General features: G+C 45.1%; 2 protein-coding genes and 1 non-coding gene across 11 annotated transcripts in view; 1 reads left to right on the plus strand and 2 right to left on the minus strand.

The window, feature by feature from the left end:
* COPG2 (COPI coat complex subunit gamma 2) overlaps positions 1-6,850 on the plus strand; it is a 114,761-nt gene extending 107,911 nt beyond the window's left edge. The window contains exons 21-24 of one of the 2 annotated variants that reach the window (XM_038556493.1): positions 4,375-4,472; positions 5,222-5,360; positions 5,636-5,734; positions 6,236-6,372. In XM_038556493.1, coding sequence (XP_038412421.1) covers positions 4,375-4,472; positions 5,222-5,360; positions 5,636-5,734; positions 6,236-6,366 — 467 coding nt within the window. In that variant the 3' untranslated portion in view covers positions 6,367-6,372. Of the gene's footprint in view, positions 1-4,374; positions 4,473-5,221; positions 5,361-5,635; positions 5,735-6,235 lie in introns of both variants that reach the window. The other variant, XM_038556494.1, reaches the window with a different exon arrangement.
* MEST lies at positions 6,756-25,435 on the minus strand. Of its 8 annotated transcripts, XM_038556498.1 has the most exons (13): positions 19,107-19,634; positions 18,924-18,963; positions 16,629-16,783; positions 14,877-14,956; positions 14,446-14,538; positions 14,162-14,298; positions 13,929-13,987; positions 12,823-12,863; positions 12,224-12,294; positions 11,872-11,973; positions 11,223-11,299; positions 8,978-9,041; positions 6,756-8,109 (listed from the first exon to the last, which is right to left on the minus strand). In XM_038556498.1, the coding sequence occupies exons 3-13, from the start codon at positions 16,780-16,782 to the stop codon at positions 7,992-7,994; spliced, it is 996 nt and encodes a 331-aa protein (XP_038412426.1). In that variant the 5' UTR covers position 16,783; positions 18,924-18,963; positions 19,107-19,634; the 3' UTR covers positions 6,756-7,991. The 8 variants fall into 8 exon arrangements, with proteins under 8 accessions (XP_038412426.1, XP_038412425.1, XP_038412424.1 ...); XM_038556497.1 differs by lacking the exons at positions 18,924-18,963; positions 19,107-19,634 and adding an exon at positions 25,295-25,435; XM_038556496.1 differs by lacking the exons at positions 18,924-18,963; positions 19,107-19,634 and adding an exon at positions 19,950-20,166 and having other exon boundaries at positions 14,461-14,538.
* MIR335 (microRNA mir-335) lies at positions 15,919-15,976 on the minus strand. Its single transcript, NR_049251.1, has one exon. It is a non-coding gene; the product is annotated as a microRNA mir-335 (primary transcript).
* Positions 25,436-26,077: the final 642 nt, after the last annotated feature.

A 26,077-nucleotide genomic window follows, 5' to 3' on the forward strand; every position in this document is an offset into this window, starting at 1 on the left:
ATTCCAGTTGGGTTCCCACCACGATCACTAGCCACGCATCTCCTGATACTCGTCATCCCTGCTGCAGACACGCCACCCACACAGTGACCCTGGGTCCACGTGCTGCCCTTGGTTCCTACCAGGGCGCCTCCATCCTTGTCCTTCCCGTACTCCTCGCTAGAACGTCCCATTTCTCTTCAGGCCCTGTCCTATCGTCTTACCTACCACACGACATTTCAGTTTGGCTTTAAGACACATCATTTGACCAAACAACCATTATGCGATCTTACGGGATTTCCAGCTCCGGGCAACTCTATTCCTCACCCTTTCTGGCCCTGCCGCTCCCCACAGCTCTCCCCACAGCACTCTAGGGACATAGTCTCCATCTCTCTCCTTTCTCAGGTAATCATCATCTTTGCTACAAGCATGGTACCACATCCTTCACACCCAAACCTGCTGCTCGTCAGACGCCACCGCGTCTCCTGCAGGCTCTCCCACTCTTTCCCCTGCATGGGCACCTCTGCTACCTACAGGGCTGCCTGTTTTGTCAGCTCCCATCTTGGTATTGTTTCTTATGGATTCAGCTGTCTCGTTTGTCTTCCTTATCTGTCCATGCTCTTCCACATGCACCTGCACCCTCGGCTCAATCTCAACCTTCTCGAGACTCCTGCCACTGGCCTTGGCTGACCTCCATCCAGCTTAGACTCTTTAACTTTACACTGTTGGTCACACTGTTGCTTCACATGAATCCCAGATTGCACTCCCTTCTGACACCACTTCTTATTCAGCCACTTGCTTTCCACAGCCCCTCTCCTTTGGTTGTAATCTAGTGTAGCTCCCAGCGCCCTTGTCCTGGCCCTTTGACCCTTCCTCCTCACGTCTTCCATTCTGCCCCACATCTAAATGCCCTTCCTCCTCGGCAGCTAGCTTCTGCCCACCACCCCCCTTCCCGCGCACTGTTCTCACACAGGTCCGCCCAGGAAGTGTCTGTCACTCTAAATCCTCACATGGCAGGTTGCTTCCAATGGCAACCACCTTTAAGAGCATGGCCCGGGCCCCCAAAGTGAACTGTGACAGTTCACCCAGCTCTCCTTTCACTTGTCCACCCCAAGGGGAGGTGAGGAGAGGAGTGGGTGCCAACACTTCTCAGCCTTTATAGGGCAGTAGGCTCTTCCCCCACAGACCCCCTCTGTGCCCTGTGCTAAGTCAAGCCCCGGATCTCAAAAGTCCCCAGCAGTGGCTTCCCTATCACCGAAGGCCTTTAGATTCAAGCTTCCCTCCAGATGGGCGCTCTGAGAGCCCGTCCACTCCCGCCTCCTACTCTACCCCTGCTCCTCACACTTTATGCTTCCATTAATGCCCAAAATGTGACCAGTGGCCTGTTTCAAGCTCTGACAAGAGGTCCTGTTCTAGGCCTCCCTCCTCCCTCATCTGCTCTGTATCGTGGGCCCTCCATTCCTGTGTCCTCTGCTCTGGTCTCCCCTTCCTACTGCATCGTAACCCATGGCCATCCTTCCAGCTGACTCATCCTTCTTTCCTGACTCCTTTCCATCCCAGACCAACTGCATGCTGCTTTTCCTGTACCTTTCCTCCTCTTCCCCTGCATCTGTCCTAGGGAAGAACCTCTTTTGGCACCCCCTTCCCACGTATAGCATTCCTGGGGATCCAGCCTTATCTCCCAGTGGGGTTTGCTCCTCTGCTGGCACTGGCTGCTCGAGTGGCACCCCCCCTCCTGGGCTTCCTGCACAGTATGTGGGGCGCCTGCCCCTTCTCAGTTAAGGGCAGGCATGCACGGATGGCTCCTGTTAGCCCTTCTACCCCTTTCTGATTTCAGCCCCACTGACCACAGCCCCCATCTTAATCAGTCTTCCCGCAGGTGGTTGAGACCCGGCAACTCCCCACTGAATTTTTCACTCTGCCATTTGCAACGCTGCATGTCCTGCACTCCCACGGCTCTCTCCTGACTTTGTTTCCAGCATCTGGCTTTCCTCTAACTTCATGTTTTCACACAGGTCTCCTCCATTGCTCTCATTCCCGTCAGTCCTCTTAAGGTTAGGAGCCTCATGTCTGAGAACGTTAATGTACATCTCCCAGGCATTCTGCTCTTATTCCCTTTGCTTATTTGCCTGGCTTCATTCACTGAAGCCCTCCTCATTGTTATGGCAGTGGATTCAGTATTGCTCTCTTGCCACAGAAGGGCTCCCTCACTCCCTCTTACTTCTCACTCAGTGTTGGCCATCCTTTCTAGCAACATCGATAGATTGTTACCAGTGGTTTTACCTGAGTTCACCTTAGCTGCCCTGTAACTTCTCCTTGTATCAGCGAAACCATTTAACTAAAAATTTGTTACAAAAGTTTCAGAAACATTCTAATACTATTTGCTTCCTTAATCTGTTTCTATGTGTCACTGACTTATACATTAAATATGTTACATCCTTATCTGTACATAAAATTGAACCAGTTTGCCTCAGGGCTGTGATCTAACCTGGTTCCTGATTGTCTCTTCACTCCTCTTGCTCATTCTCTTGTAGCCTACTTGCTTAATCAGAACCAAACTGGGATTCGTATAATCTTGCATTACCCAATGTCTATCCTGCCTCTCCATTCTTATTTGATCATGACCTTTGTCCTTACCACAATCCCATGCCTCTCCTCTTTTTCTCTAAATACTTCAACTGACCCACTCTAGGTCTGTGTTAACTTCCACTTCTTCTTTCTTCCCTCTTTCTCCTGCAGAAAACCCTAATTTAGCCACCATCATTCTTTGACCAACCCTCTATTGCACTGAAATCTCTAGTCTTAACAGGTACACTCTTTCCTATATGGGACAACCCACTACCGTTACCCGTTTTCAACATATTCTATTAAATTCCTTCACTCTCTGAACTCAAACCTGTTCTTCATTGAATTTCCATTGGTGGCTTTAGTTATTTCTAACATTGCAATCTGTTGACTGCCTCAGCAAACCAAGGCCTATTGGAAAATATGTGGTCTTCATTTGTGATACAAGGTATTTCAAATTTGTTCGTCAAAAATTCTCCTCAGCACCTATGCATTAGCATATCTCTTCTCATTTCCAATTACCTCACGGCCTTTCTGGCCACTTTCCTTTTATTTGTGTATCTTCCTCTGCTTGTCAGATCCCTTTTGCATCCTTTGAGATCCTGTTAGACTGTTAAATTCTTTCAAATTTTTTTATTTCCCCAGCTGTTAATCCTCCACTGCCATAGAGCCCTCTATTAAAATTTAAAGAACCTATGACACAAGAGTTGTAGTGTCACAGATATACAGGCAGATCTCTCTCTCTCTCTCTCTCTCTCACACACACACACACACACACACATTTAACTCCTAGACAATCTGCTCTTGGAGACAGAAGTCATGTCTCAGTCATCTTTTTACCTAAGGATCTGACACATTAGTTTACACCCTTCTATCTGATGTCAACATGCACTGACATTTACTATGTACTTGGCTGGGAGGAAGGAGTCGGGAGTTTAAAGTTGCGACTTTGAGCAGATGAAAGCCCCATTACTCACCTTATCATATATGGTCTTTACATTGGGGTCTGTTTTTTCCTGTCCTTCCTGTCCCCCAGAAAACTTGCTTACTCCCCAATTTCTAGTATGTTTTGTACCTGACCCTAAATGCCTTTTCTTCCTCCATACTTAATAAACCCCCTCCCTTCCAACGGTTCAGAAAATCTCATCTTCTTCACAAAGACTCCCCTTTCCAAAAATGTGTCCCCAATCTCTATTTCTTTCTTATTCTACCAGTCATCCTCAAACATATAAGGCCTACTTGCTTCTCCATTTTAAGACACTGAATTTACCAATACTAGAACCTCATTACTGACCTGTTTACTGTAGGTTGAAAGTTGTCCTAAAGCAAATTCATTCTGGTGGCCTGTGGCCCCACTGTCAGCCCACAATCTAAAGATATAATATTGGTATTGAGACTCTTGATGTACTTAGTGTTAATTTAATGACCCATGTGCATTTTGCCCCCCCCCCCTTTTGTTTTTTGCTTTGTCAACTCCTAAAAGTAATGGTTCTTCTGTTTTTTCAACAGGTAGACCCTTTTGACAGGCATGGCAAAAAAGCCCCCAAAGTTCTCCCCCCTGCTGCTTTCTTTATACAGATAACAAAAAACTGTTTTGCCCATGTCATCTTTTCTGTGCTATTCTAACCCACATGGGCTAATGGTTTTTAAAGCCATTTTATGAGATCGCCTCTTTGGCCAGCCTACTACCCTAGAAAGCAGAACCTGTGTATGTCCCACTTGATAACAGAACACAGCGCCACGTACAGACGGTACTTTCTGCATTACAGACGGAGGCTCTGTGCTTGTACCGCCCCTGACACCAACCAGCTTGCCTGCTCTTTCTCCCCCCAGTTGCAGGCACCTTTAGCTGCACCATGAAGTTTACTGTCCGGGACTGCGACCCTGACACCGGGGTTCCCGCTGAGGAGGGGTATGATGATGAGTATGTGGTGAGTCTCCCCCACACAGAGACTTACCCTAACATCCTTGCACTACCAAGTGACTTCTGCCTACAGGAAACATTCTGCTAGCAACATCTGACAAGAACTCATGGGGTTTTATTCTTGTCAGATCACAATGGAGAAGGAATAATCCTCCTAAGAGGAGTGTGTCATGCCCCCAGAGAACTGGGATTTACCAGTTAATGATTGATTAAAACAAAACTCACTTTTTGGGGTCTTTATAAGAGAGATAATTAAGACATGAAACAATTACATGATTTTCACGGTCAATGAGTTTTATTTGAAATATTGGGGGTTTTTTGTTTTGTTTTTGTTTAGCAGCTTTTAGTTCGCTTATAATTGAGCCCCATCATGGACTGAAAAGCCATCACAGAATGTAGGGGAAAGTTTAACAGGTATCAAGCAGTTAGTGAATGTGAAGTTCAGAAGGCCCTGTATGGCCTCAACTTCACGGTTAGGTGTGAGAGCATGACTACTTTGTACCCCCCAGGGTTGGAGGTGTTGATCTGAATACAGCTCTTGCCAGAGGTCCTGTCTTCTTGCTTTCCTTTGCTAAGGGCCTACCTACATTGTTAGATTTATCTAGACCACAGAACTTAAACTACTTTAGTGGTAAAGTTTTTCTGAGGCTCCTGCAAAGGCTAGAACACAGAATGATAAAACCATTCTAATTAGCCCCTGTCTTTGCGGTGTACTGAAGGACTTTCATTTACTGACCCCTGATCCTTACCTACCAGCTGGAAGATCTGGAAGTGACTGTGTCTGATCACATTCAGAAAGTTCTGAAGCCTAATTTTGCTGCTGCCTGGGAAGAGGTGGGAGACACCTTTGAGAAAGAGGAGACCTTTGCCCTCAGTTCTACCAAAACTCTCGAAGGTGAGAACAGTTTTGCTATTGGTGTATTGCAGGATAAAACCTAATGGGCATATTTATTATTCCAGAGTATCTCTTTTCTTTAAATATTTCATAAACCATTTTTGCTGAAAAGGCCAGGATCCTGTCTTCGTCTAGTTGAGTCAACCACGTTCTAGTCTGGTAGCCTCCCTCTACACATGACCAGGCACCCCTTCCCCTCCTCAGCACTATTAGGACAGAGACACACCCCTAGGCAGAACTTTCCTGATACTATTGCATTTGTCTTCCCAACACAGAAGCCGTCAACAACATCATCACATTTCTGGGCATGCAGCCATGTGAGAGGTCAGACAAAGTACCTGAGAACAAGAATTCCCATTCCCTCTATCTGGCAGGTAAGAAACTTCCATCAGATTCCCCCTTTGGTTGGTTGTAAAATGGGAAGGGGTGCGCATGGGTATCTTGTGCCCTGCTGCTGTCCCCTTATCCCTTGATATGTGTTATAATTTTAAGTTCTGTCAATATGAATAATTTGTTTAGCTATGCAATTATTTGCAGGCTATCCTTAGGCTGTTCTTTTAAGGAGTAAACTTAGCCTAAAACACTTAAATCCCTCCCACAGATACCAATGCCACCATTTCCCCACCTTTGAGACTCCAAATTAGTATTACTGAATACCTTCTATGTGCCTGGTATCATGGGAATACAAAAGATTATTTAAAATTTGTACACAGGATTCAATTCTCACCATAAGCACTAATCTCTAGAAAAGCTAAACTAAAATAATAGAAAGGAAATGCAGGCCGTGCATGACATATTTCATTATTCAGAGTTTTTTTTTTTGTTTTGTTTTGTTTTTTGAGTTCTTAATATAGTTTTCCTTGCTTTTTTCTCAGGTGTATACAGAGGTGGCTATGACTTATTGGTGAGGTCCAGGCTGGCCTTAGCAGATGGAGTGACCATGCAGGTGACTGTCAGAAGCAAAGAGGGAACACCTGTAGATGTTATCTTGGCTTCTGTTGGATAAATGTTTACTGGGCGAGATGAAGTTGATGCATACTTCACTGTCAGTGGGCTTTTAGGCTAGTGGCATGAATTTCCCAGAATCATACTTTAAAGATTAATGTCTTTGGAGAAGCAAATTAAATATTTGGCCCTGAGCCAGCAGATCAAGCAAGTATCTGTCCTTGTGCATGTAAATTCTTTTCTTTTCTTTTTTTTTTTATTACACTTGGTCAACTTTGGTATGATAGTACAGCTTTGGGTGATCTTGCAAATCAAATACTATCCTGTACCCCAGCTGCTTAACTTCATTATATTTTTTAATTTAATGTGTGTCTGAAAGCTCCTGACAATGTTGGAAAATATTTTATCCCAGAGGGGTGGTGGGGGAGGGGAAGCCAGAGTCCACTTTTGTCAAAATTCATTTTTATTAATAGAAAATAAACACTTATTCCAGTTTCAGTTGTTATACTTGAAGTTGCTAATAAAAAAAAAAGAATTTAAAATAATCACTTAATCATCCTGTTTCGACTAAGACAATGAAGCTGTGGCTTAAAAAAAATTCAGCACCATTTGCTCATATAGGTCTTTCAGAATTTGTTCTTAAAGTTTCTGGAACTTTCCTGTCTGTTAAGTACAGGAGTTACTGAGCTACATGAGGAAGTCTCTCTGAGACGACCAATGAGAAGTTACGTTAAGCAGTTGTCATAAAAGGAATCCCTGTATGGTAACCTGGACTATACAAAGATCCCCTCCCCTCCAGCTCAGGAGGGACATGCCTCTAAGCACTGAGGTATGAAGAGTCAGACTGTTATTTGCTGTTAGAATTAGCTAATAACAGTAAATCTCTGGCACAGATGCTACTGGTCTATAGTATCCTGTGATTTTAGGAACTTCTGTAAATAGTTTCGATTTAATTCACTTTATTCAGAAATTAAACCTGTTTAATAAAGTTCACTACTCTGCCAGAGTATCTGCTGGTTTAGTATCCTTAAAAAATATATATCATACGTGTAGGTAACTCATAGTCTTAAAGTATACTTATTAGAATACTGCATTATTCAAACCAAAACCTATTTTAACAACATGTTTATAATTAAAAGCAGCCAATGAAATGAAATTCCAAGTTATGACAAGGGAGGCTCACTCTCACTTGAAGCTGTGTTGCTTAGAGAACTTTAAAAAGAAAAAAAAAAAAAGCATATGCCCTTAAAGTAATCCAAGGACAGGTCAGGAGACACCCTCTCCTCATTCTTTACTATAGGACTCCAGTTAAGGATGGGCCAGAAATGAGCCTTTCTAGATATTTCAGAAAAGTCCATAGATGGGTTATAAAGACTTTTAAGAATGTCTCTGTATCTATCTGTGAGTAGTGCTTATCAGGATTTCCTAACAGCACAAAGGCAAGTCCATATACTCGCTCAGCTGTGAGAAGAATGGGAGGTGGACTGGGCGGACTGTTAGGACCATCCTTAGCTGGAGCTTCAGTGGGTTTTTTACTATATGCTGATCACCAATGTAAGTCTAGGCGGACTTTTGTGAGAGAATAGTGTTTGTGGCCAGGACCTCTTTTGGGCATCTCTTCCTAAGTAGAATACACAACAGATAAGGGAGTAGGGGAGGTAATACAGGGAAGCTACTCTTTCCAGCTCAGAAGGAGTTGATGAAGCCCATATATGCATTCAAGAAGCCCATGGGATCCTCTAGCTGTGGATAGTGGCTAATGTGGTCATCCAGAATCGACACTGTGGACCGCGGCAGCGTTTTCCTAGTGGAAGAGAACAGCATGTAGGTGAACTTGAGGCTGGAGGGAGGGGACGGATGCAAGCCAGTGGGCAGCCCCAGTAAAGGCCCTTGCGGACATACCACACTGGAAGGAACCAACAAAGAGCTTATTCACCTTCTACTTTGGAATTGCAGCTGAAGCCTATAAACTTGCCAATTCCATTTATGACATAAACAGACTAGTTCTTAAATGTTCATAATCCAACAGACAACAACTTGAAAATATAACACTTGGCAACATCTGCCCAAGCAGGATGACTTCCAGCTCCTTGGAGAAGCATGAGGCATCAAACAAGTGGGACACTCAGCAACTCACTGTCCAAGTAAAGATAACAGAAGACCTTCCTTAATGCTGGGAGATGAGGGGAGGGCATTTGGTTTGAACTTAAATGTACACTATTTATTACTGGGTTGTTTTTGCTGGGCCAGGTGAAGGTATGAGACAGTCTTATGTGATATAGTCAAGATTTCATATTCCAACACCTTCTGAGTAAGTCCTAGAGAAAATAGCAACCAATGAGAAGGCACTTTCCCACAGTGTGCTCTTCTCAATCTCTCCTGTAGTCTGCTTAGCTGAGGTGGAGGAGTTAGCTTTATGATCAGCCTAAAGCAAACATTTCTTAAAATAGATCTGCTTCCACTCCTTGGTTCACATGGTAGCTTTTTCTTACCTGTACTCCTAGGAATATGTAGTAACCATGACAATGAAAACAGACTGTATAAATCAAGATTCCCCAATTCATCCTTTTCTAATATGTTTTTCCTGGATGAACAGCCAGTGAGGGCAGTGGCTCTCCTGCTTACCACTGTCACCATGAGGAACAAAGCAAGGACCCTTTAGGGAGACTCACCTGTACAGCTCCAAAAACTCTGGATAGGGATTTACAGGATCCAGTGGCCCATAGATAAAATGAACTAGGAAAGACAAGAAAAATGAATTACTAAAGCTCTCACATCTATTCTCCTACCCCTTCAAAAAAAAAAAAAATGTTTTTCCAATTTTCTTGAGAAACAATTATCATATCACTGCATGTAAGTTTAAAGCATACAGCATGATGGTTTATGTATATTGTGAAATGATTACCACAATAGATTTAGTTCACATCCATCTCATAAAAACACAATGAAAAGAAAAAGAAATTCTGCTTATGATGAAAGTCTGGATCTCTCTCTCTCTCAACAACTACTGTTAGCTGTCGTGGTCATGGTGTAGATTACATCCCTAGCACTTATTCATAAGTACAAGGTTGTACATCTTGACTCCTTTCCTCCTTTCCCCTCCCCCCCAACCTCTAGTAACCACAAATCTATTCTCTTTTCCTCTAGGTTGGTGGGGTTCTTTTAGATCCCACATATGAGATCATGCGGTATTTGTCTTTCTGTCTGACCATCTCTCAGCATAATGCCTTATAAGTCCATCCACGTTGTCACAAATCCTTGAGACTGCTTTACTATGGCCAAATAATATTCCACTGTGGGGTATGTGTGTGTATTGCAATTCTTCATCCATTTGCTGAATGATGGACACAGAGGCTATTTCTATCTTGGCTACTGTAAACAATGCTGCTATAAACAATGAGGTGCAGACATCTTTTCAAATTAGTATTTTCATTTCCTTTGGATATATTCCCAGAACTGGAGTTGCTGGATCATATGGTTGTTCTATTTCTAATTTTTTGAGAATCTTCTATACTGTTTTCCACTGTGGCTATACCCATATCCAATCTCACCACTAATGTACAAAGGTTCGCTTTCCTCCACATCCGCCCCAACACTTACTATCTCTTCTCTTTCTGATGATGGACATTCTAACAGGTGTGAGGTCATATCTCATTGTGATTTTAATTTGCATTTCCAGTGATATGGAACTCTTTTCATGTACCTGTTGGCCTTTACTAGATCTTCTTTGCAGAAACATCTATTCATGGGGGGATCCCTGGGTGGCTCAGTGGTTTGGCGCCTCCCTTCAGCCCAGGGTGTAAACCTGGGGTCCCGGGATCGAGTCCCACATCGGGCTCCCTGCATGGAGCCTGCTTCTCCCTCTGCCTGTGTCTCTGCCTCTCTCTCTGTGTCTCTCATGAATAAATAAATAAAATCTTAAAAAAAAAAGGAAAAAGAAAGAAAGAAAGAAAGATCTATTCGTGTCTTTTGCCCAGTTTTTAATTGGCTTCTTTGCTGAGTGTATGAATTTTTTATATATTTGGGATATTAACAGCTTATCAAATATATGGTTTGCAAATATTTTTCCCATTTATTTGTGGTCTCGTTTGCCATCCAGAGCTTTTTTAGTGTGATGTAGTCCCGCTGACATATGCTAGAAAACCTAGCTTCTTTCAGTAAGTAGGTTACAAGGAACTTCTGAGAATAAGCCTAACAAGTCCATTTGGGACAGTTCTCCTATATACAGACATTTGGTCCCTCTCCCAGAGCTCTTCTGTGCCTGAACCAAAAAGCACTAAGCCTCGCTATCCATGTTCTCTTCCTATAAATCCAGCATACCGTCATTATTTAAAGGTCTCCCTCCAGTTATAACTGACCGCTGACATTTTAAATCAACCACTAATTTCTAAAGCACTACTATGTATGAGACACTGCACCGATTTTTTTTTCTTTTTAAATCTGTAAGATTGTAAGACAAATGAGCAGAAACCACCTACAGCCTCTTGATTAGTAATCTAAACCGCCTTCTGTCCCAGCCATTCAGCATGTGATGTGGCAACCACTGACACTGTGCAGCACAAAAGCCAGTCATACTCCCACTCCTGACAGCGATAGCACAACTACCTCTGCAGCAGCTTCTCACTATTTTATATACTGAACTCCACAATGCATATCACTGGTATTCCAGATTGGTGGGTAGGGCTGCCAGATTAAATAAAAGATGCCCAGTTAAATTTGAATTTCACATAAGTAATGATTTTTTTAGTATAAATATGTCAAAATATTGCAAAGCACATACTTATTCTAAAAATGTAGGTTGTTTATCTGAAATTCAAATTTAGCTGGGTGTCTTGTATTTTTATTTGCTGAATCTGGCAATTATTTTAACCCTCAGTCCTATCAAGCCCTATCAAGATGTAATAAAGAAATACTCACTGGGAATAGTTACAGAAGCAAGAGCTCCCACCCAGCGTCTTCTAAACTTCTTCCTCTGGTTGATGTACTGTAAGAGACTATAGGACAGAGAAGTCAGCAAAGAGTAGAACAAGAAATTTTTATTGTCATAGGAATGCAAAGGCATTCTAAAACGAAAGCTGCTACATTCTCATTTGGACCAAGTCATGAGCATTCTTTGTATATGACCAAGAACTCTCCATTCTCTGTCCTGTTGCTATGGAAAAGATACGACAAAGAAGTAGACACGTATTTTGAGAGGTATAGGCTCCTTTTACAACCATGATTAGACATGATTGTCTAAACATGATTTTGAGGCATTTAATACTCACAAAAAGCCCAAAGTAGGATTTGCCAAAGTGGATGGGCCAGTTACAAACTGAATTAGCATTAGAATTTGCAGCTGTTTATCTAAATTTTGTGTGCCTCGTGGCTTATAGTCATGGCTCACTAGTCTCGATTTCCTTCTCCTTAGAAAGGACAGCACATGACTTTTTGGTTTGCCTTAGAGATCAGAACCATCTTATGAGAAGGAACAAGCCAGAAAGGAACAGAATAAGCAATCCTTTACCTTTCCCCACTTCCCCCAAAAAAGCTTCTCTGGAAACCAAAGCAAAGTGTTATTTCTTACCTGTCGATAACTAAGTTCCCATCGTTGTTGCGAATCCCTGCCCACATGTCCCACAGCTCACTCTCAGAGGGGCGGGTGTACGGCCCAAAGACTGGGGTGAGACTGAAAGAGCCCGAGAGAGCAGGAAGATACATGTGAGAAGAATCCAGAATGTCAAATATGACTGGAACTTCACAGGTCACGCTGTCTGACCCTTAACTGATTTATGAATTCCTTCTCCTACTTCCCTGGCAAGTGGCCAACATCTTTGTTTTAAAGTATCAAACCCTAGGATTTGGCCCAGAATTTTAATGGCAACTTTTCACTACATTGTTCCCAGGCTATAGTGAATCAATCTTTGACAATGACTTACCCTCGGGAGAATACAAAGAAGTTCATCAATCGAGTGAGGATGGGTGACAACATGCCTCCATCTTTGAGAAGCTGTAGGTAAAGAAGTAAAGATTTGAGAGGAAGAAAACCACTAAGCAGGACAAAAGTTTTATATCAGGAACTAAAAAAGGATTTCAGTCAAATGTCCTTCCACTGAAACATTTATTGGCTTTTCATTTTTTGTTTTGCCTACCCCTTCTCTTATGGAAGACAAACCTATTTGTAATTACCCTTAAGATTACATTTCTATACTTCACTAAATTCCTGAGGCTTCTAACTGATGTACTCAACTTTAGGATATGATCTGTTCAGACATCATGCTAATGACACAAAACTCTAGATAGCTGTATTTCTGCAAATATTCGTTGATCTCTTACTCTCCGAAATGAGGCTTTACTTAGATGCTGCTTCCACTGCTTTATCAGCATAAGATGGAAAAAAAGTGACTTTATTAATGTAAATTCCTGAAGATTTTAACTATGGCCCATCATAGCAAGTATGGTCCTTATAAAGGTCATAGCATTCTTTATGTTGGTATAAATTTTAAAAACCAAAGACTTTGTGACTGGAGGAGCCAACCTTTTGGAGAAGGAGAGGACGGTGAGTCTCAGGAAATATACCTAGAGGAGAAAGAGACCTAGTAATTAGTAATTTAGTAATTTAGTAAAATTTAGTAATTTACCAACAACTTCAGGCCAAATATAAGTCTCTTACCAGAAACTATCCTCCCTATTTACTCTTCCCTTTGGGGCCTTTACTGTCAGAAACAGGATGATAAATAAAACTTAGTTCTGTTATCTAATTACTTCTCCAGGGAATTCTGCATTTAACAGGTTAAATTCTATCCCACTGGGATTACTTTCCCCATTGTAGGAGTAGAGAAGCAAGGAAAAGATAATGTCCATGATCATCCATAATGCTGATGACTAAGCCCTGACTCTCCTTGCCCTTTCTAACCATTCCTTAGAGCATCTAGTATTGTTAATGGTCCGCACTGCAAAAGAAACCAATGATTTTTTTCAGGGACCATAGGTCCGGGAGGGCTTGGGGTGGGAAACTAGAATTTTTCCCTTTCATTTTTCTCCAGAGTCAATGGGAGAAAGCCAGGAGTATCACTGATAAAGGGACAGACTCCTATCCCAATCTGCCCTTCCAGTATTTAGGGGAGATGTGTACTTTCATAGATTTATAAGCCAGGCTCCATGGCACACAAAGAAAAATGCCTCCTAAAGGTCTAATCAAAAGGTAACTAATTTCTAACTGAAACTTGGCCCTGCCATCAATGAAGAGTTTCTGCAACAAACCACAGGAGTATCAGAAGCACTTGGTGCTTCATCACAACTGTTTGCATAACCCACTGCAGGTGCTGCAGATAGTGCTTGCTATGCGATGCATTTAGAGAAGCACATGTTACTATTAACACAGCTGTTTATTCACTGTATGTTGATATAATCGGTTTCTTTTGTGATCCTACTCATTTTCTATATTTAAAAACATTATTCTGAGAAAGAGTCAATAAATGTCATTACCACCAAAGTAGTTCATGGCACAAAAAGGTCAAGGGCTTCTGGTTTAACTGCCTCTGGCTGCAGTCTCCTCGGATCACCACTTAGATGTCAAGGAGGTATCTCCCTGTGGCCCTTTGAGGCCACAGCTCACTTTCCGCCCACCACCATGGCAATTACCTCCATTTGACAGACAGAGACTCTTTATGGTAAGCCGGCCGGATCGATTCTGCTTGAACCTGGAAACAGGTGAGGGAAACACATCTAACTGAGTGCACATGCCAGGTCAGTGGCTGCAGACAAATCCCGAGGGGGGAAAGGAGCTATACAAGGAACCTGGGCATGATGCACTTTCCCTGCATCTCAAACCAGGGAGACCTGTGGACAGCACAGAAGTCTATGACTTCACCAACCTGTAGAGCAGCTCCTGAGCCACGATGTCCCCATAGTCATGAGACAAAAGGTTGACCCTCCGGTTCTGGAGCCCCAGGTGTCGCAGAAGTGCTTCCACAATGCTGGCCTGCTCGAATATGGAGTAGTGGTGTGGTCTCTAGGAGGGGTGGGAGGGGCACAGAGGGTGAGGGCACAGGGTGAGGGTGGGGTGTATGGGGTGAGGGCATGGGTGCAGATCTGTCTGCTAGCCCAATCCCCAGTCCTCGCCCACCCCACCCCCTCCCCAACCCCACCTCAGCCCCACCTTAATGCCGCTTACTGGTTTGTCACTGAAGCCAAAGCCCAAGAAATCAAGGGCAATCACTCGATGAAACCTCAGGGTCAGACCTTCCCAAATCTACATGAAAAAAAGACATGATGTGGATTTTGTTTCCTCTGACCTAAGCACAGGAATTTCTTTCCCATATTGGTTTAACAAACAGACTTCGATAAAGGGAAAATCTCACGAAACTACCACAGGCCCACAGATCCTCTTGGAGAACTCCAGCATTTTTAACTTGGCAATGATCCTTCCCAGATCACAAGAGTTTACTCCCTTACAGTAAACGAGGAACAGTTCTAAATCCTATTTTATTAATCAATTCAAATACATAAGAACCTTCCAGTGCTGACAACAAAACCTTTGATTTTGGATTTTTAAAGACACAGTAGGATCTAGAAATCTGAATTCATTACCTTGTACCAGTCATAGCTGGATGTTGGAAAGCCATGTAAAAGCACAACTATCTCAGGACTTCCAACCACACCCACAGAGTCTGGGAAGAAGAAAAGAAATCAGGCTGACTCCCTATAAAAATAACTTTGAAAATATTAAAATCTAAGTAATCTAGTATAAAGGATAAGAAACCCTGCTTAAATTAATGAAATAAAGAGAACATTGAAATAAAAAGAACATTCCTTTTTAAAATACAAGCTTACTGCTTTAAGTTAAAATGACATTTATTTTATTTTAATCTATATATTAAAAACTTGTAAATAGCACACTTTATATGAAAATACCAGAAGTCAACCTGCTTAATTTCACTTAGATTTTTTAAAGTATTTCCCCATTTCTTCCTCTATTCTATATTATCAATATGTAAATTATTTTCACAATAAAAAGTAAACTTGCACAGTTACAAGTATACAATCACAACATAAACACTATAGATTCTTTGTACCTTACCATTAAGGACCTCACAAAAATTCTCTATAATATAGCAACTCTTTCTCAACCTGGGGAATACCTTACTCTGTCTAGCATTTTTATTTCCCCCAGGGGAGATCCAATCCAATATCAAAAGCATAATGCTCAAACTATTAACAATTCTAACACGTATAGAAAAGGATTAGTCAATACAGACATGAACATTTTTCAATGTAGAAACATCTTTTACATTAGCCAAATATTTAAACAGTAAAATGCCCTGCTCAAAGTATTAATTAATCTAATTAGAAGACTAAAAACATTCATACATACTGTCAGTGGCAGGAGATTTGATAAGGTTTGCAAAAATAATTAGAAGCAATTTAAAAATATACTTATTCTTGAGAATCCATGCAAATAAAATCATTCCATTTACAAGTAGTATGGTTTGAAAATATATGGAAAAAGTAAAAATATACGTGAAGAGTTCCCTTCAACATGGACTATTTAAAACATTAAAAAACTGGAAACTAAATGACCAATATAAAGAAAAGTATATACTTACTTAGTTGAGTATAGCAAATGAGAGGAGGTCAGGAGCAATAATGAAAAACGGTTTATGACAAACATTTTTCGTTATTGCTCTTGACCCCCGCCCAAAAGACATCTTTCCCAATCTCGTTTCAGTTTCTTTGCCTGTAAAATCGGGTTTATGGCACCCGTCTCCAAGTAGTGTTGTAGAGATATTTAATCTTAAAGATAATAATGAAGGTTGAAAGCATAATTCAATGACTAGTATATGGTAATTACTTGATAAGTAGCAGTCATAATAATTATCATTAGCAAATTAATTTATACAAAAGTAAAAGGTTTAAATCACATTTAGTTATGCATATAACAATCTTTATAGAAAACAAAATGAAATCAGGGATGGAAGCAAAAACCAATGGTGGGTCTATATTGAACACTAGGGGCGCTCAAAGGAGAAAACCAGTATCTATCCATACAAATGAGGCTATGAAGAAAAATTATATACTGAAAAGCCAGTTCTACAGAAATCAGAATCTCAATTCTATCGCCCCCACCCCCCACTCCTCCCTGAAACAGTTTTTTGTGAGTTTCTCTGCTATGGAGTTACTCAGGGGAATTAACCCATTCCTTCAAGCACACTACACAGATAAAGGGATTCTTCATCCCCCTCCCCTCTGATGGGCAACAGACACCAAGAGACACAGAATAAGTGTCTCATTTATAATAGGTGCTATTATAAGTGCCAGGTGCTCCAACAATCCTCTTCTTACCTTGGTAGAAGATGCGCAGTCCCTTGTAGGTGAAAAATTTGCCCGATGACTTCCATGAGTGAAGAGCAGGAGAAAGCTGGGGTGGTGGGATGTGCAGATAGGCCGCCAGCAGGGGCACAGCTAACAGCCCTACCTGCACCCACCACTCCCTCATCCTGCAGGAGAATCAGAGACCTGGGGTAAGCACCCAGTTGATGCTGTATGTGCTCTTACAAGCCCCAAACTGATAAAATGGTGTGGGGAATTTCTATACCATACAGTGACTACCTTGCCCTTCATATGAACCATGGCAGGAAGTTTACCAAGAAGAATGTAAGCACACCTCTGCCTGCCATGCAATCACCATATTTGCTCACCATTCTAATTTTAAGGGAAAAAAAATATTATTTTAATGTGAAATCTTCCCCCTCTCCTTCCTACTTTAATCCCTCAGCACCCTCCCCCCGCCATTCTGCTTTTCTCAAGACCTGCTGAAGAAGTTTTTATGTAAAGTAAAAGGAAGTTAAGTATTGTGCACCTTTTCATTGGCTGTTATCAAAGCTTCCCCAGAAAAAAAAAGACTTCGTTCCTATTTATTCTAAAAGCTCTACCACCCACCCACCAGCCCCCACCAGTTAAACGTTAAATGTATAGATACATATATGTAGTTTTTTTTTTACCAATGTTTAAAAAAAGCATCACATGTCCTTAAACAGAGAGCTATTTTTTAATTTTTAATATTTATCAACTCTCTGACCCCAGTGAAGCCCCACTTTGTACTACTCTCTGGATCTGTGCTGAGAAACTGCTCCAGGTAAACAGTCTGTGAAATTAAGAAGCTAGGTGCACTGTATATTTCACTGTAAGCAGCTTTGTCATGACCCACAATATCTAATCTCTTGAGAGGTCAGGGCAGCAGATTATATTTTTGCTTTTCTTGCTGTTCTTAGCAGACTCTTGGGTGGCTCCATCTATTTAATTTTTTAGGATTGCCAGCTCTACCCCGCATACCCCTCAAAAAGGGGCAGAGTTCACACCCAACATCTGAAAATTGCTTTTTTGTCTTTAGAAGGAAAGCTCTGGTTTGCATACCCAAACTTCTCATGCCAGAGACTTCAGAAGTCCAGGTCAGTCTATTCACAATGAGGAATGCTAAACAGAAATTAGAGACATTTCCCTCTGTTTCAAGTTTATGACTGAGAATAGTCACCAGGAAAAGAATTATTAGTAGAAGTTCTCTCAAACTAACCAGAATGGAAATACCTTCTAAAATGAAAAATGAGTCGTCAAGAAAATAGAGTTATAAATGAATTAGGGAAATGAACTGTTAAAGCCCTGATAAAAATGGCTTTGTGTGTGTACACACACCCTTCCACCATTTTGCCTGTAATCTGGCCACAATCCCTAACCATTACAAACTAATTCAGCTCACAGAATGCTTTTTTTTTTTTTTTTTTTTTTAAACTCAAAGACAAGTAAGGCTGTGGTCCCAGAGTGGTCAAATCACCATGCCCCTTAAACTCTGAATAGCGCCCCTGCCCATTTTTCTGGCATCACTAGGGCAGTCTTTCATTTGTTTGTTTCTCCAAAGCAGCTGTCCATAAAACAGACCAAATGATCTGGTTGTATCTTTCAAGTTAATATTACAAGTGATTTCCAAGAGATGCCCCCAAACATCATCATATCACCATTTTCACCCCACAACGGTAGCAGGCTACAGCCCAGTATGTACTTGAAAAATGAGATGACAAGAAGTATCAGGTTTGGATATCATTAGCTATCATCTGTCCCGTACTTCAGCTCAAACATTTGCACGTTCATATTTCATCACTCTTCCCGCTCTCCCCATCCCACCACCCCCCCTTCTCCCCATTTCATTCATTCAGGGGTTCCAGTGGACGGATATCTGCAATGACTCAGCAGAGAGCCAGGGAGGGGCTACTAGAGGAGCAAGCAGGAGGAGGCTCCCAGAATGGGGGGGGGGGGGATGGAAGGGGGGAGGAGCTGCAGGGAGGCGGGGGGGGGGGGGGGGGGGGGGGGCAACAACTGTGCATTTTCCATTCCTGGACACCCCCACCCTCTATATCTTCCTTCTCTTCCACTCTGAGAAAGAAAAAAGGCAATCTTTCAGGAAGCCGTTTTCTGGTTTAATTACGTTGGTAAAAATGCCCCTAACGACATTTTAGGATTTTTAGTAGGGAAGCAATCTGGCAGTCAGAAGCCAAAAGGGATTAATCATTTTTTGACCAAAATCTCCATTACTTGATGAGCCACAAATCAAGAGTATAATAAATTCAGCAAACCCCAGTAACAAACCTGGAAATGAATCAACCCTTCCGAGCCTTGATTTCTTCGTCTTGTAAAGAAGAAAAAACACATTTAATACCACCAAACCTGCCACCTTCCAGCATCGCGGGGACTGTCAACTACTTTGTAAACCAATGCAAACAATTCATGTATAACATTACGACAGTTTGGTCACATCTGAAACATACTTACGCCTTGGTGATACGGTACTGCCAAGTTCTAGTCACACCTATGCAGTAGCTCACGCCACAGCGATACCAGGGTCTTCAAATCCTAAACTGCGCCACAGCGATACCGGGGTCTCGAAATCCTAAATTGTGCTCAGACGATGCGGGGTCTAGAAATCCAGTACCACGCCAGGGGAGTGCCGGGGTCTAAAAGCCCTACATCACGCCAAGGCGTCACCCGGTCTACAAATCCTAAATCGCGCCTGAGCGATATCAAGGTCTAGAAATCCTAAATAGCGCCAGGGCGATCCCGGGGTCTAAAAATCCTAAACTACACCGGGGCGACGCCACGGTGTAGAAATCCTGAATCGCACAGCTGCAAAGCCGCGGTCTAGAAACCCTAAATCGCACCCGGGCAAAGACGCCGTCTAGAAATCCTAAATCGCGCTAGGGCAACGCCGGGGTCTAGAAATCCTGTATCTCACCAGGGTGACGCCAGGGTCTAAAAATCCTAAATTGCACCACGGCGACGATGGGGTCTAAAAATCCTAAACCGCATCCGAGCGACACCGGGATACAGAAATACCCAAACTGGGAGGTGCCCACCCTGAACATCCTAGTCCGTGCAGGAAGGACACCCCTCCCAGGCAGGCGGCCAGGACTCAGAGGGCAGGCAGGTGGGGTTTTGCCTCCGCCGCGGGAGTGGCCGCGCGGCCGCCGCGGCCCCGGCCCCGGCCCCGGCCCCGCCCCGGCCCGGCCCGGCCCCGACCCGCAGAGTCCCCGGCGGCCAGCCCACAGCGTCCCGGGGCCGGCGGCCCGGAGCCGGAGCCAGAGCCAGCCACACCCCCCGGCGCCGCCGCGCACCCACCTGCGGAGGCGATCTCGGCGCACCATGGCCGCGTCCTATCCCATGCCGCCCGGCACGCCGGCTTGCAGCACCGGGCACCGCAGCGCCCGCAGCGGGGCCGGCCGCCGGGCACAGCCTAGAGCCCCCGAAGGCGGCGCCGGCCGCGGCAAGCAGCGAGCGGCCACCCGGGCGTGCGCTGCGGCACTGCCCGAGGCGCGGCTGCCGCAGAGGAAGCGCCGGGACGCGCCGGTTGCCGCGGCAGTGCCGAGCGAGCGGGCACCGACTTTTAGAGCCCACCCGCGCCCCGCCCCTGGCCCGCCCCCCGCGCCGCAGTGCCCCTCCCGCCGCGCGGCGGCCGCCGCAGGGATGAAGCATCCTTCTCCCGGCAGCGCCTCTAGGGGGCACCTTTGGGGTTGTGGACCCCCGGCAGCACCCCGCCGCTCCCTCACAGGCCCCCCAGCCCTGAGCTTCAGGTCCTGCAGCAGCAATCCTCCTCTGGCGAGTCAACGCCGCAGGAAATTCACAACATCCCGAAATCCCGACACAGCCGCCCCAGCCATCGACCACCCCCACGGGCCCCCCAACTCCAGAGGTGGCCATGCGCCCTCAGGTGCCGTGGGGCTTAGGACGGCCAACCGTGGTGCCTGCTCCCGTCTGCACCACGCCCGAGGCATGGGCTCTGAACTCCCAACTCCGCGAGCGCCCAGTCCGAAGCAGCGGTGCTCGGGCGCCCCGCACCTCCCAGGCCCCTAACTCTGGGCAACCAGCAAGGACACAACCAAACGGCTAGGGCCTACTACCAATCTCATCGGCTGACTCGAGGGCCAGCGGCTAGGAGGCAAAAACGGCGACACTTGGTGCAAAGTCTGGGTTCTCTCTCTCACCGTGGCCATGGCCGCGGCGACAGGCACGTTTCCTTTGCAGCAGCACTACGTGGCCCGCATGCCAGAGCCTCGCCGCAGCCCTCTCGCCGCACCCGCTCCCAGCAAAGGGCCCGTAGCACGCCAGAGAGAATGATCTTCACGATTACGAGGACCAAAACGCCCCCTCTTTAAAATGTACGACTGAATCACAATGCAAGGGCCACAGCGGTACAGGCAAGAGGGAAAGAATTTTCTTCTTCATCTATAATCCGTTAAAAGGCATATATGACGCCTTTGAAAAGAAAAGTGTAGGGAATCATAGCGTCTACGTTCATTTTCTGGCTATAAACTTAAACTCTGACGAACGCGCGCGCGGGATGCGAGGGAGCCAGGCAGCCCAAGCAGTGCCGGCTCCCTCCAGCCGGGGCGCTGCAGGCCTCTCCTTCCACTCATGCCCGCCAGCCCGGGGCCATTCCACAGCCCGAACGCAGCCGAGCCCACCCAAGGCCACCCGGCACCTAACACAGCACTGGGAGGTAAGGGCCACCAACCAGACACAGGAGACACCACTTATCAGGCAAACGTGTGGCACATCCTAGAGTACACTTCTACTGGTGTCCGATGGACAGGGTTGTGAAATTAAGCTTGTTTTTAGCACCTACAGTGAGCTAAGGGCTGGGGATACAAAGATGAATGAGAAATGCCCCCTGTCCCTGAGCAAGATGCAGGCAAGAACTGACACTGCTTAAATTTTCCCTTGAATTTCCTGGCAACATTTTGTGACAGGTTGGCCCCCTCCCCCTAACATGTAAGGCCCTCAAAGGCCGAGCCCAAGAATTATTCACCTTTTTTTATCCCCAGAGCCTGCCACAGTACCAGCCACAAAGCAGGCCCCTAATAAATACTGCATGAATAAGTACAAGAATTTGAGGGCGCACAGGGGAGGAAGTAATTAAGGAGAGGGGGGAGGGTTGTCTTGAATGATGAATAGACGTTTACGGAGAGACAAAGAGCATTCCAACCAGAGGGGACGGCATTTGCAAAGCACCGGAGGCACAGGACTGCACAACCTTTGGGGAAAACTGCGAGTCCTTTGGGTCCTGCACCGACAGGCAAAAAATTTGGCTACAAAGAGTATTTCATCCTAAGGAGTTTGGAATTTGTCCTAAAGAAAATAAGATGCCACAAATGGATGTAAACCCTTTATGGACCTAATTGGTTACTTACCAAAATATAAATTACTCCCTTTAACAGTTGAAGATTACCTGTTTTAACTACCATCTCTTAAGGACTGAATTAATTACTTAGCAAAAATTTAAATCAGCCCTCTCAACGAAGTAAAGGTTTTTCCCATTTTAATTAGGATGACAGTGACCTTTGCATTATTTTCTTTTCGCATTTGTTGTCAATGGAACCAATGAGTTCTGCGGATTCCACACTTTCATTCTCACCACACCAGAAGCACCAGTATCCAAGACAAGGCAGTTTTGTATTTAATGGACTGAGAGCTCACAAAGAATCTTATTCTGAAAGCCACAGAACAAGTGGGCAGATAGGAGAAACTGTTGGGGGAAGGGGTAGGGAGGGGATCAAGGAAGCTCTTGAAGACAACAGGAATTCTAAGTCGGTGCTCAAGAGAAACCCTCCAGGATAGAATGGCTAGGAAAAACTTCCTTGGAGAAGACGGAATCGAGGGTTGAAGACTTCAAACCCGGAACTCGCTTAGATGAAGAAAACATTCCCATTTGGAAGACCCTCCAGTCCAGAGGCAAAGGAGTCTGAACAACGCAGAGAATACTATGAGAGGTCAGCTTGACGGATGCCGGGAATTTGCTCTCCAAAAGTTGAAGGAGAAAATGCTAGCAATAATGCCCCAGGAGCCAAAGGGTTAATGAATTTCCTAAATGTGCCTGCCTTACTTAGAAAGAAGCTTCCTCCACCGGGGAGAATCTGGCCCAAGGTATGAAACAGTCCAAGTGCCTGAGAAAACATGTAACCATACATAAATCCAAAGTCTGCCTCCGGCTCGCTCTCAGTACAATCTTTCAGTTCTTGGATACAGACACTACACTACACCGACATCCCATGCAGCGCATTCCCTCAACCAGTAGCTTATCATACACTCCTGTCACATTCCAGTTCTAAGATGGTCCCACATAATAAGACCTCGGACGTGTGCAAAAATTAGTGTCGAAAGCTCAGCATTCATTGTACAACAGTGGTATGAGATCAGCGGGGCTGGTACACAGATTCAATAATCTTATTTTTTTAACGCCAGTCTGAGACCCATATTATGATAAGCACCAGGATATTTCTGCAGATGATGAGACAGAACTGGGACTGCCACTTGGAAGAGCCCTCTATAATTAACGATTCAGATAAATGGAAGTTCGACATGGGAGAAATTTGGTTGAACAGCAGTGTGTGAGAGACTTGGGGCTTTAGGTGACAGTGAGTCAATGTGATATGGCTCTAAATACACCACTGTAGATTGCAGAATGTGATTAGAGAAGCCCTGGGAATAAATTAATCCTACTCTATTTTGCTAGTTAGACTTCACAGAAAGTGTTTCATTCTGTTTTACAAAGCAATTTAAGAGACACATAAACAGGAATTTGTTCAGAGACCACCTAAAATGCATTGCAAATTGTGTCACTGAAGGTATAACTGCTCTCATATTTTAAGCATGGATCTTCACCAATTTATCCCTAATCCTTACAATAACTCAGCAAGAGGACTATTTTCATCCACATTTTGCAGAGAAAGATAGAGCAGCTCAGAGCACTGGGTGTTAGTATGTAAAAGGCTGGGAACTGAACACAGATGTGTCTGGCTCCAAAGCTGGCGTTCTTTCCACTACCCCACACTGCCTCCCTGTTTAAAATAACCGGGTATGTTTAGTTGGAAGAAAAGAAGCCTTGTGGAGTAAGTGGAAGAAGGAAATGTGTTAGCAGTCCTCAAATATTTGTGGAAGCAGCATTAGACATTTTATTCTGTATGGCTCCAATGAGTGCAAATTGTAGAGAAACAGATGTCGATTCAACATAAAGAATTTTCCAACAGTCAGGTCTGTCTAGAGAGACTGAGCGGCTCAGCCATTTTGGGACGTGACAAGTTCCCCGTCACTAGGGACTGGGTAGCCCTGTGGCAGGTATGCAAGCTCTGGAGGAGTGCACAAGTGACCTTAATGGTCTTTTCCCACCTGACAGGAGTGGATCAGAGTGATATTGGAACTTGGCCAGGGTGACCCCTCTACTGAAGGGTCAAATCCAGAACTAGGTCTTCCCTGGGGGTCTCTCAGCTCACAACTCTTTGTACAACATGATGTTTCATGCCAAGAGCAAGACAAATTGAAATCCTCAGAAGAATCACATCAACCTCCCTCTTGGCCAAATTTAATCAATATGTCCCAAAAGTGACTGGTATTTTCCTCTTCAAGCTCATTTTTGGGTAAAAGTCTTTGGCTGCAGAAAGTTTCAAAAGATGTGCGGCAGAGAAGCAAAAAGTGAATAATCCATTAACCAGATAAAATGAACCTAAGTGACAACTGTTTCTATAGATTACAATATCACTGGGCCCCCTAAAATATCTTGACACAGCCTCTGCATTACTGGGCATATCTATCTCCATAATCCCGCACCTGGTCCCATCCCACTCACTGGTCCATGCCTACAGTGCATCTTACAGTCACACAGATAAGATAATAGGTTGAAGGATTTGAAACAAAATTGTCTCTTGCATTTTTACAGCTCTTTGCCTTTCACATATATTATCTCATCTGCTGCTCACCACAGTCCTCTAAGGAAAACAGCTACCTTCTTTCAGACAGACAAGCAATTTCCTAGCTGCCTGGGGAAGAGAGGACGACAGTACACAACTCACTTTAAAAAAAAGAAAAAAACTCCTTTCCACATTAGGTTATTCCCCCAGCCTGGAGGATCAACCCAGAAGCAGGTGTTTCTCTTTCCCTCTCTTGCTCTCGGCCTCACACCTCCCTCCTCCCCCGCCCCGCCCGCCCCAGTCCCCCCACCCCACGCTCGCCTGGCAGCGCCCCGCGAGGGGCTCCAACTCCACGCGGCCACGTCCCCGCACCCCACTCTCGCCCAGGCCCACGGGGCTGCCACGTTCCTGACCACGAGCCTACGGCGTCCCCGTCCCCGTCCCCGTCCCCGTCCCCGAGGGGGAAGACACAGCCTCCCGGAGCGGAGTCCCGGCCCCCTAGGGGGGCGGTCACGCCTAGGGCGAGGGGTAGGGGGCTTTTGTGTTCTCGCCCCACCCCGGGCTCCGGGGGGATGACGACCGAGGACCTCGCCCATGTGGCCCTCGTGTGGCGCGCACACCTCGTGCAGCCACCCACGAACCCCGGCGCGGTCCTGCACGCCCTCCTGGGCTCAGGAGGAGCTCAGGGCCCGGTCCACGCAGACCATCCACGGACCCCAAGTGTGGCCTGGGGAGGTGAGGGTGGGGGTGGCCACTTCCCCCCCCCCCCCCCCCCCCCCTTACCTGATTCAGGTAAGACCTGGGCTACAAGACTCCATGTTTGGGGAAAACGGTTGCGCATGCGCGTCCTGCGGCCAGAGGTTGTGGGCCTCACCCCAGGCCCCAGGGAGGACCCGGCCAAGCCACCGAAAACCCGGCTCTGGGCTAGAGCGTCGCCACCTCCGAGCACCGGCAGGTCGCCCCCAGCCCAACATGTGCAGCCACCTTCTCCCTGCCGGGCGTCAGCGCCACCTATTGGAAAGGGTATGAAATGGCAGGCTGTGCCATTGAGAAGGGTCTACGGGATCGGATAAGGGAGAATAAACTTTTACGGGGCTTCATCTTTTATGTGATAAACTGAAGGCCCAAGAACAGATATTTGGGTAGATGTAGATGTCTTCCATAGAGCCTTCCATATCTCAGCCATTCATAGCGCCTAACGGCTCACAATACCCTAAAGGCTCCCTAATCTACATCTCCAGCTGCATCCTCTACTTCAAACTCAGATGCACATTATTTCCCTGCTTTCTGTTCTCCTTCACAGGAATGGTGCACACACATCCAATACTCAACAAGGGCTAGGTTAAATTCACTACCCTTCCTCCATGTCCTCCCCTTCCCACTCTACAAATGGACTCCCAAGAACCCGGACTTCCTTCTATATTCTCTATCTTGGTTAATGACATTACCATCTACTCCAGTCTCCCACACACAATCACCAATACCTGGGACATAATGGAATGAGGCTTAAAAGCCTGGCAGCTTTGGGAATAGATGCCAGCACGTTCCTTCCTTCCCCTTCATTTC

Source organism: Canis lupus, chromosome 14 (assembly GCF_011100685.1).
Source record: "Canis lupus familiaris isolate Mischka breed German Shepherd chromosome 14, alternate assembly UU_Cfam_GSD_1.0, whole genome shotgun sequence".
Classification (NCBI taxonomy): Eukaryota; Metazoa; Chordata; class Mammalia; order Carnivora; family Canidae; genus Canis; species Canis lupus.

Bases quoted from the DNA above. Each gene is read 5' to 3' on its own strand.
- MEST (XM_038556495.1), bottom strand. From the start codon at position 19,975: ATGGTGCGCCGAGATCGCCTCCGCAG. The intron at 14,539-14,876 runs GTAATGAATTCA...TTTTTCATGTAG, and splicing joins CCAGCTATGACTGGTACAAG to ATTTGGGAAGGTCTGACCCT. The intron at 13,988-14,161 runs GTTGGTGAAGTC...ACCTGTTTCCAG, and splicing joins GCTCAGGAGCTGCTCTACAG to GTTCAAGCAGAATCGATCCG.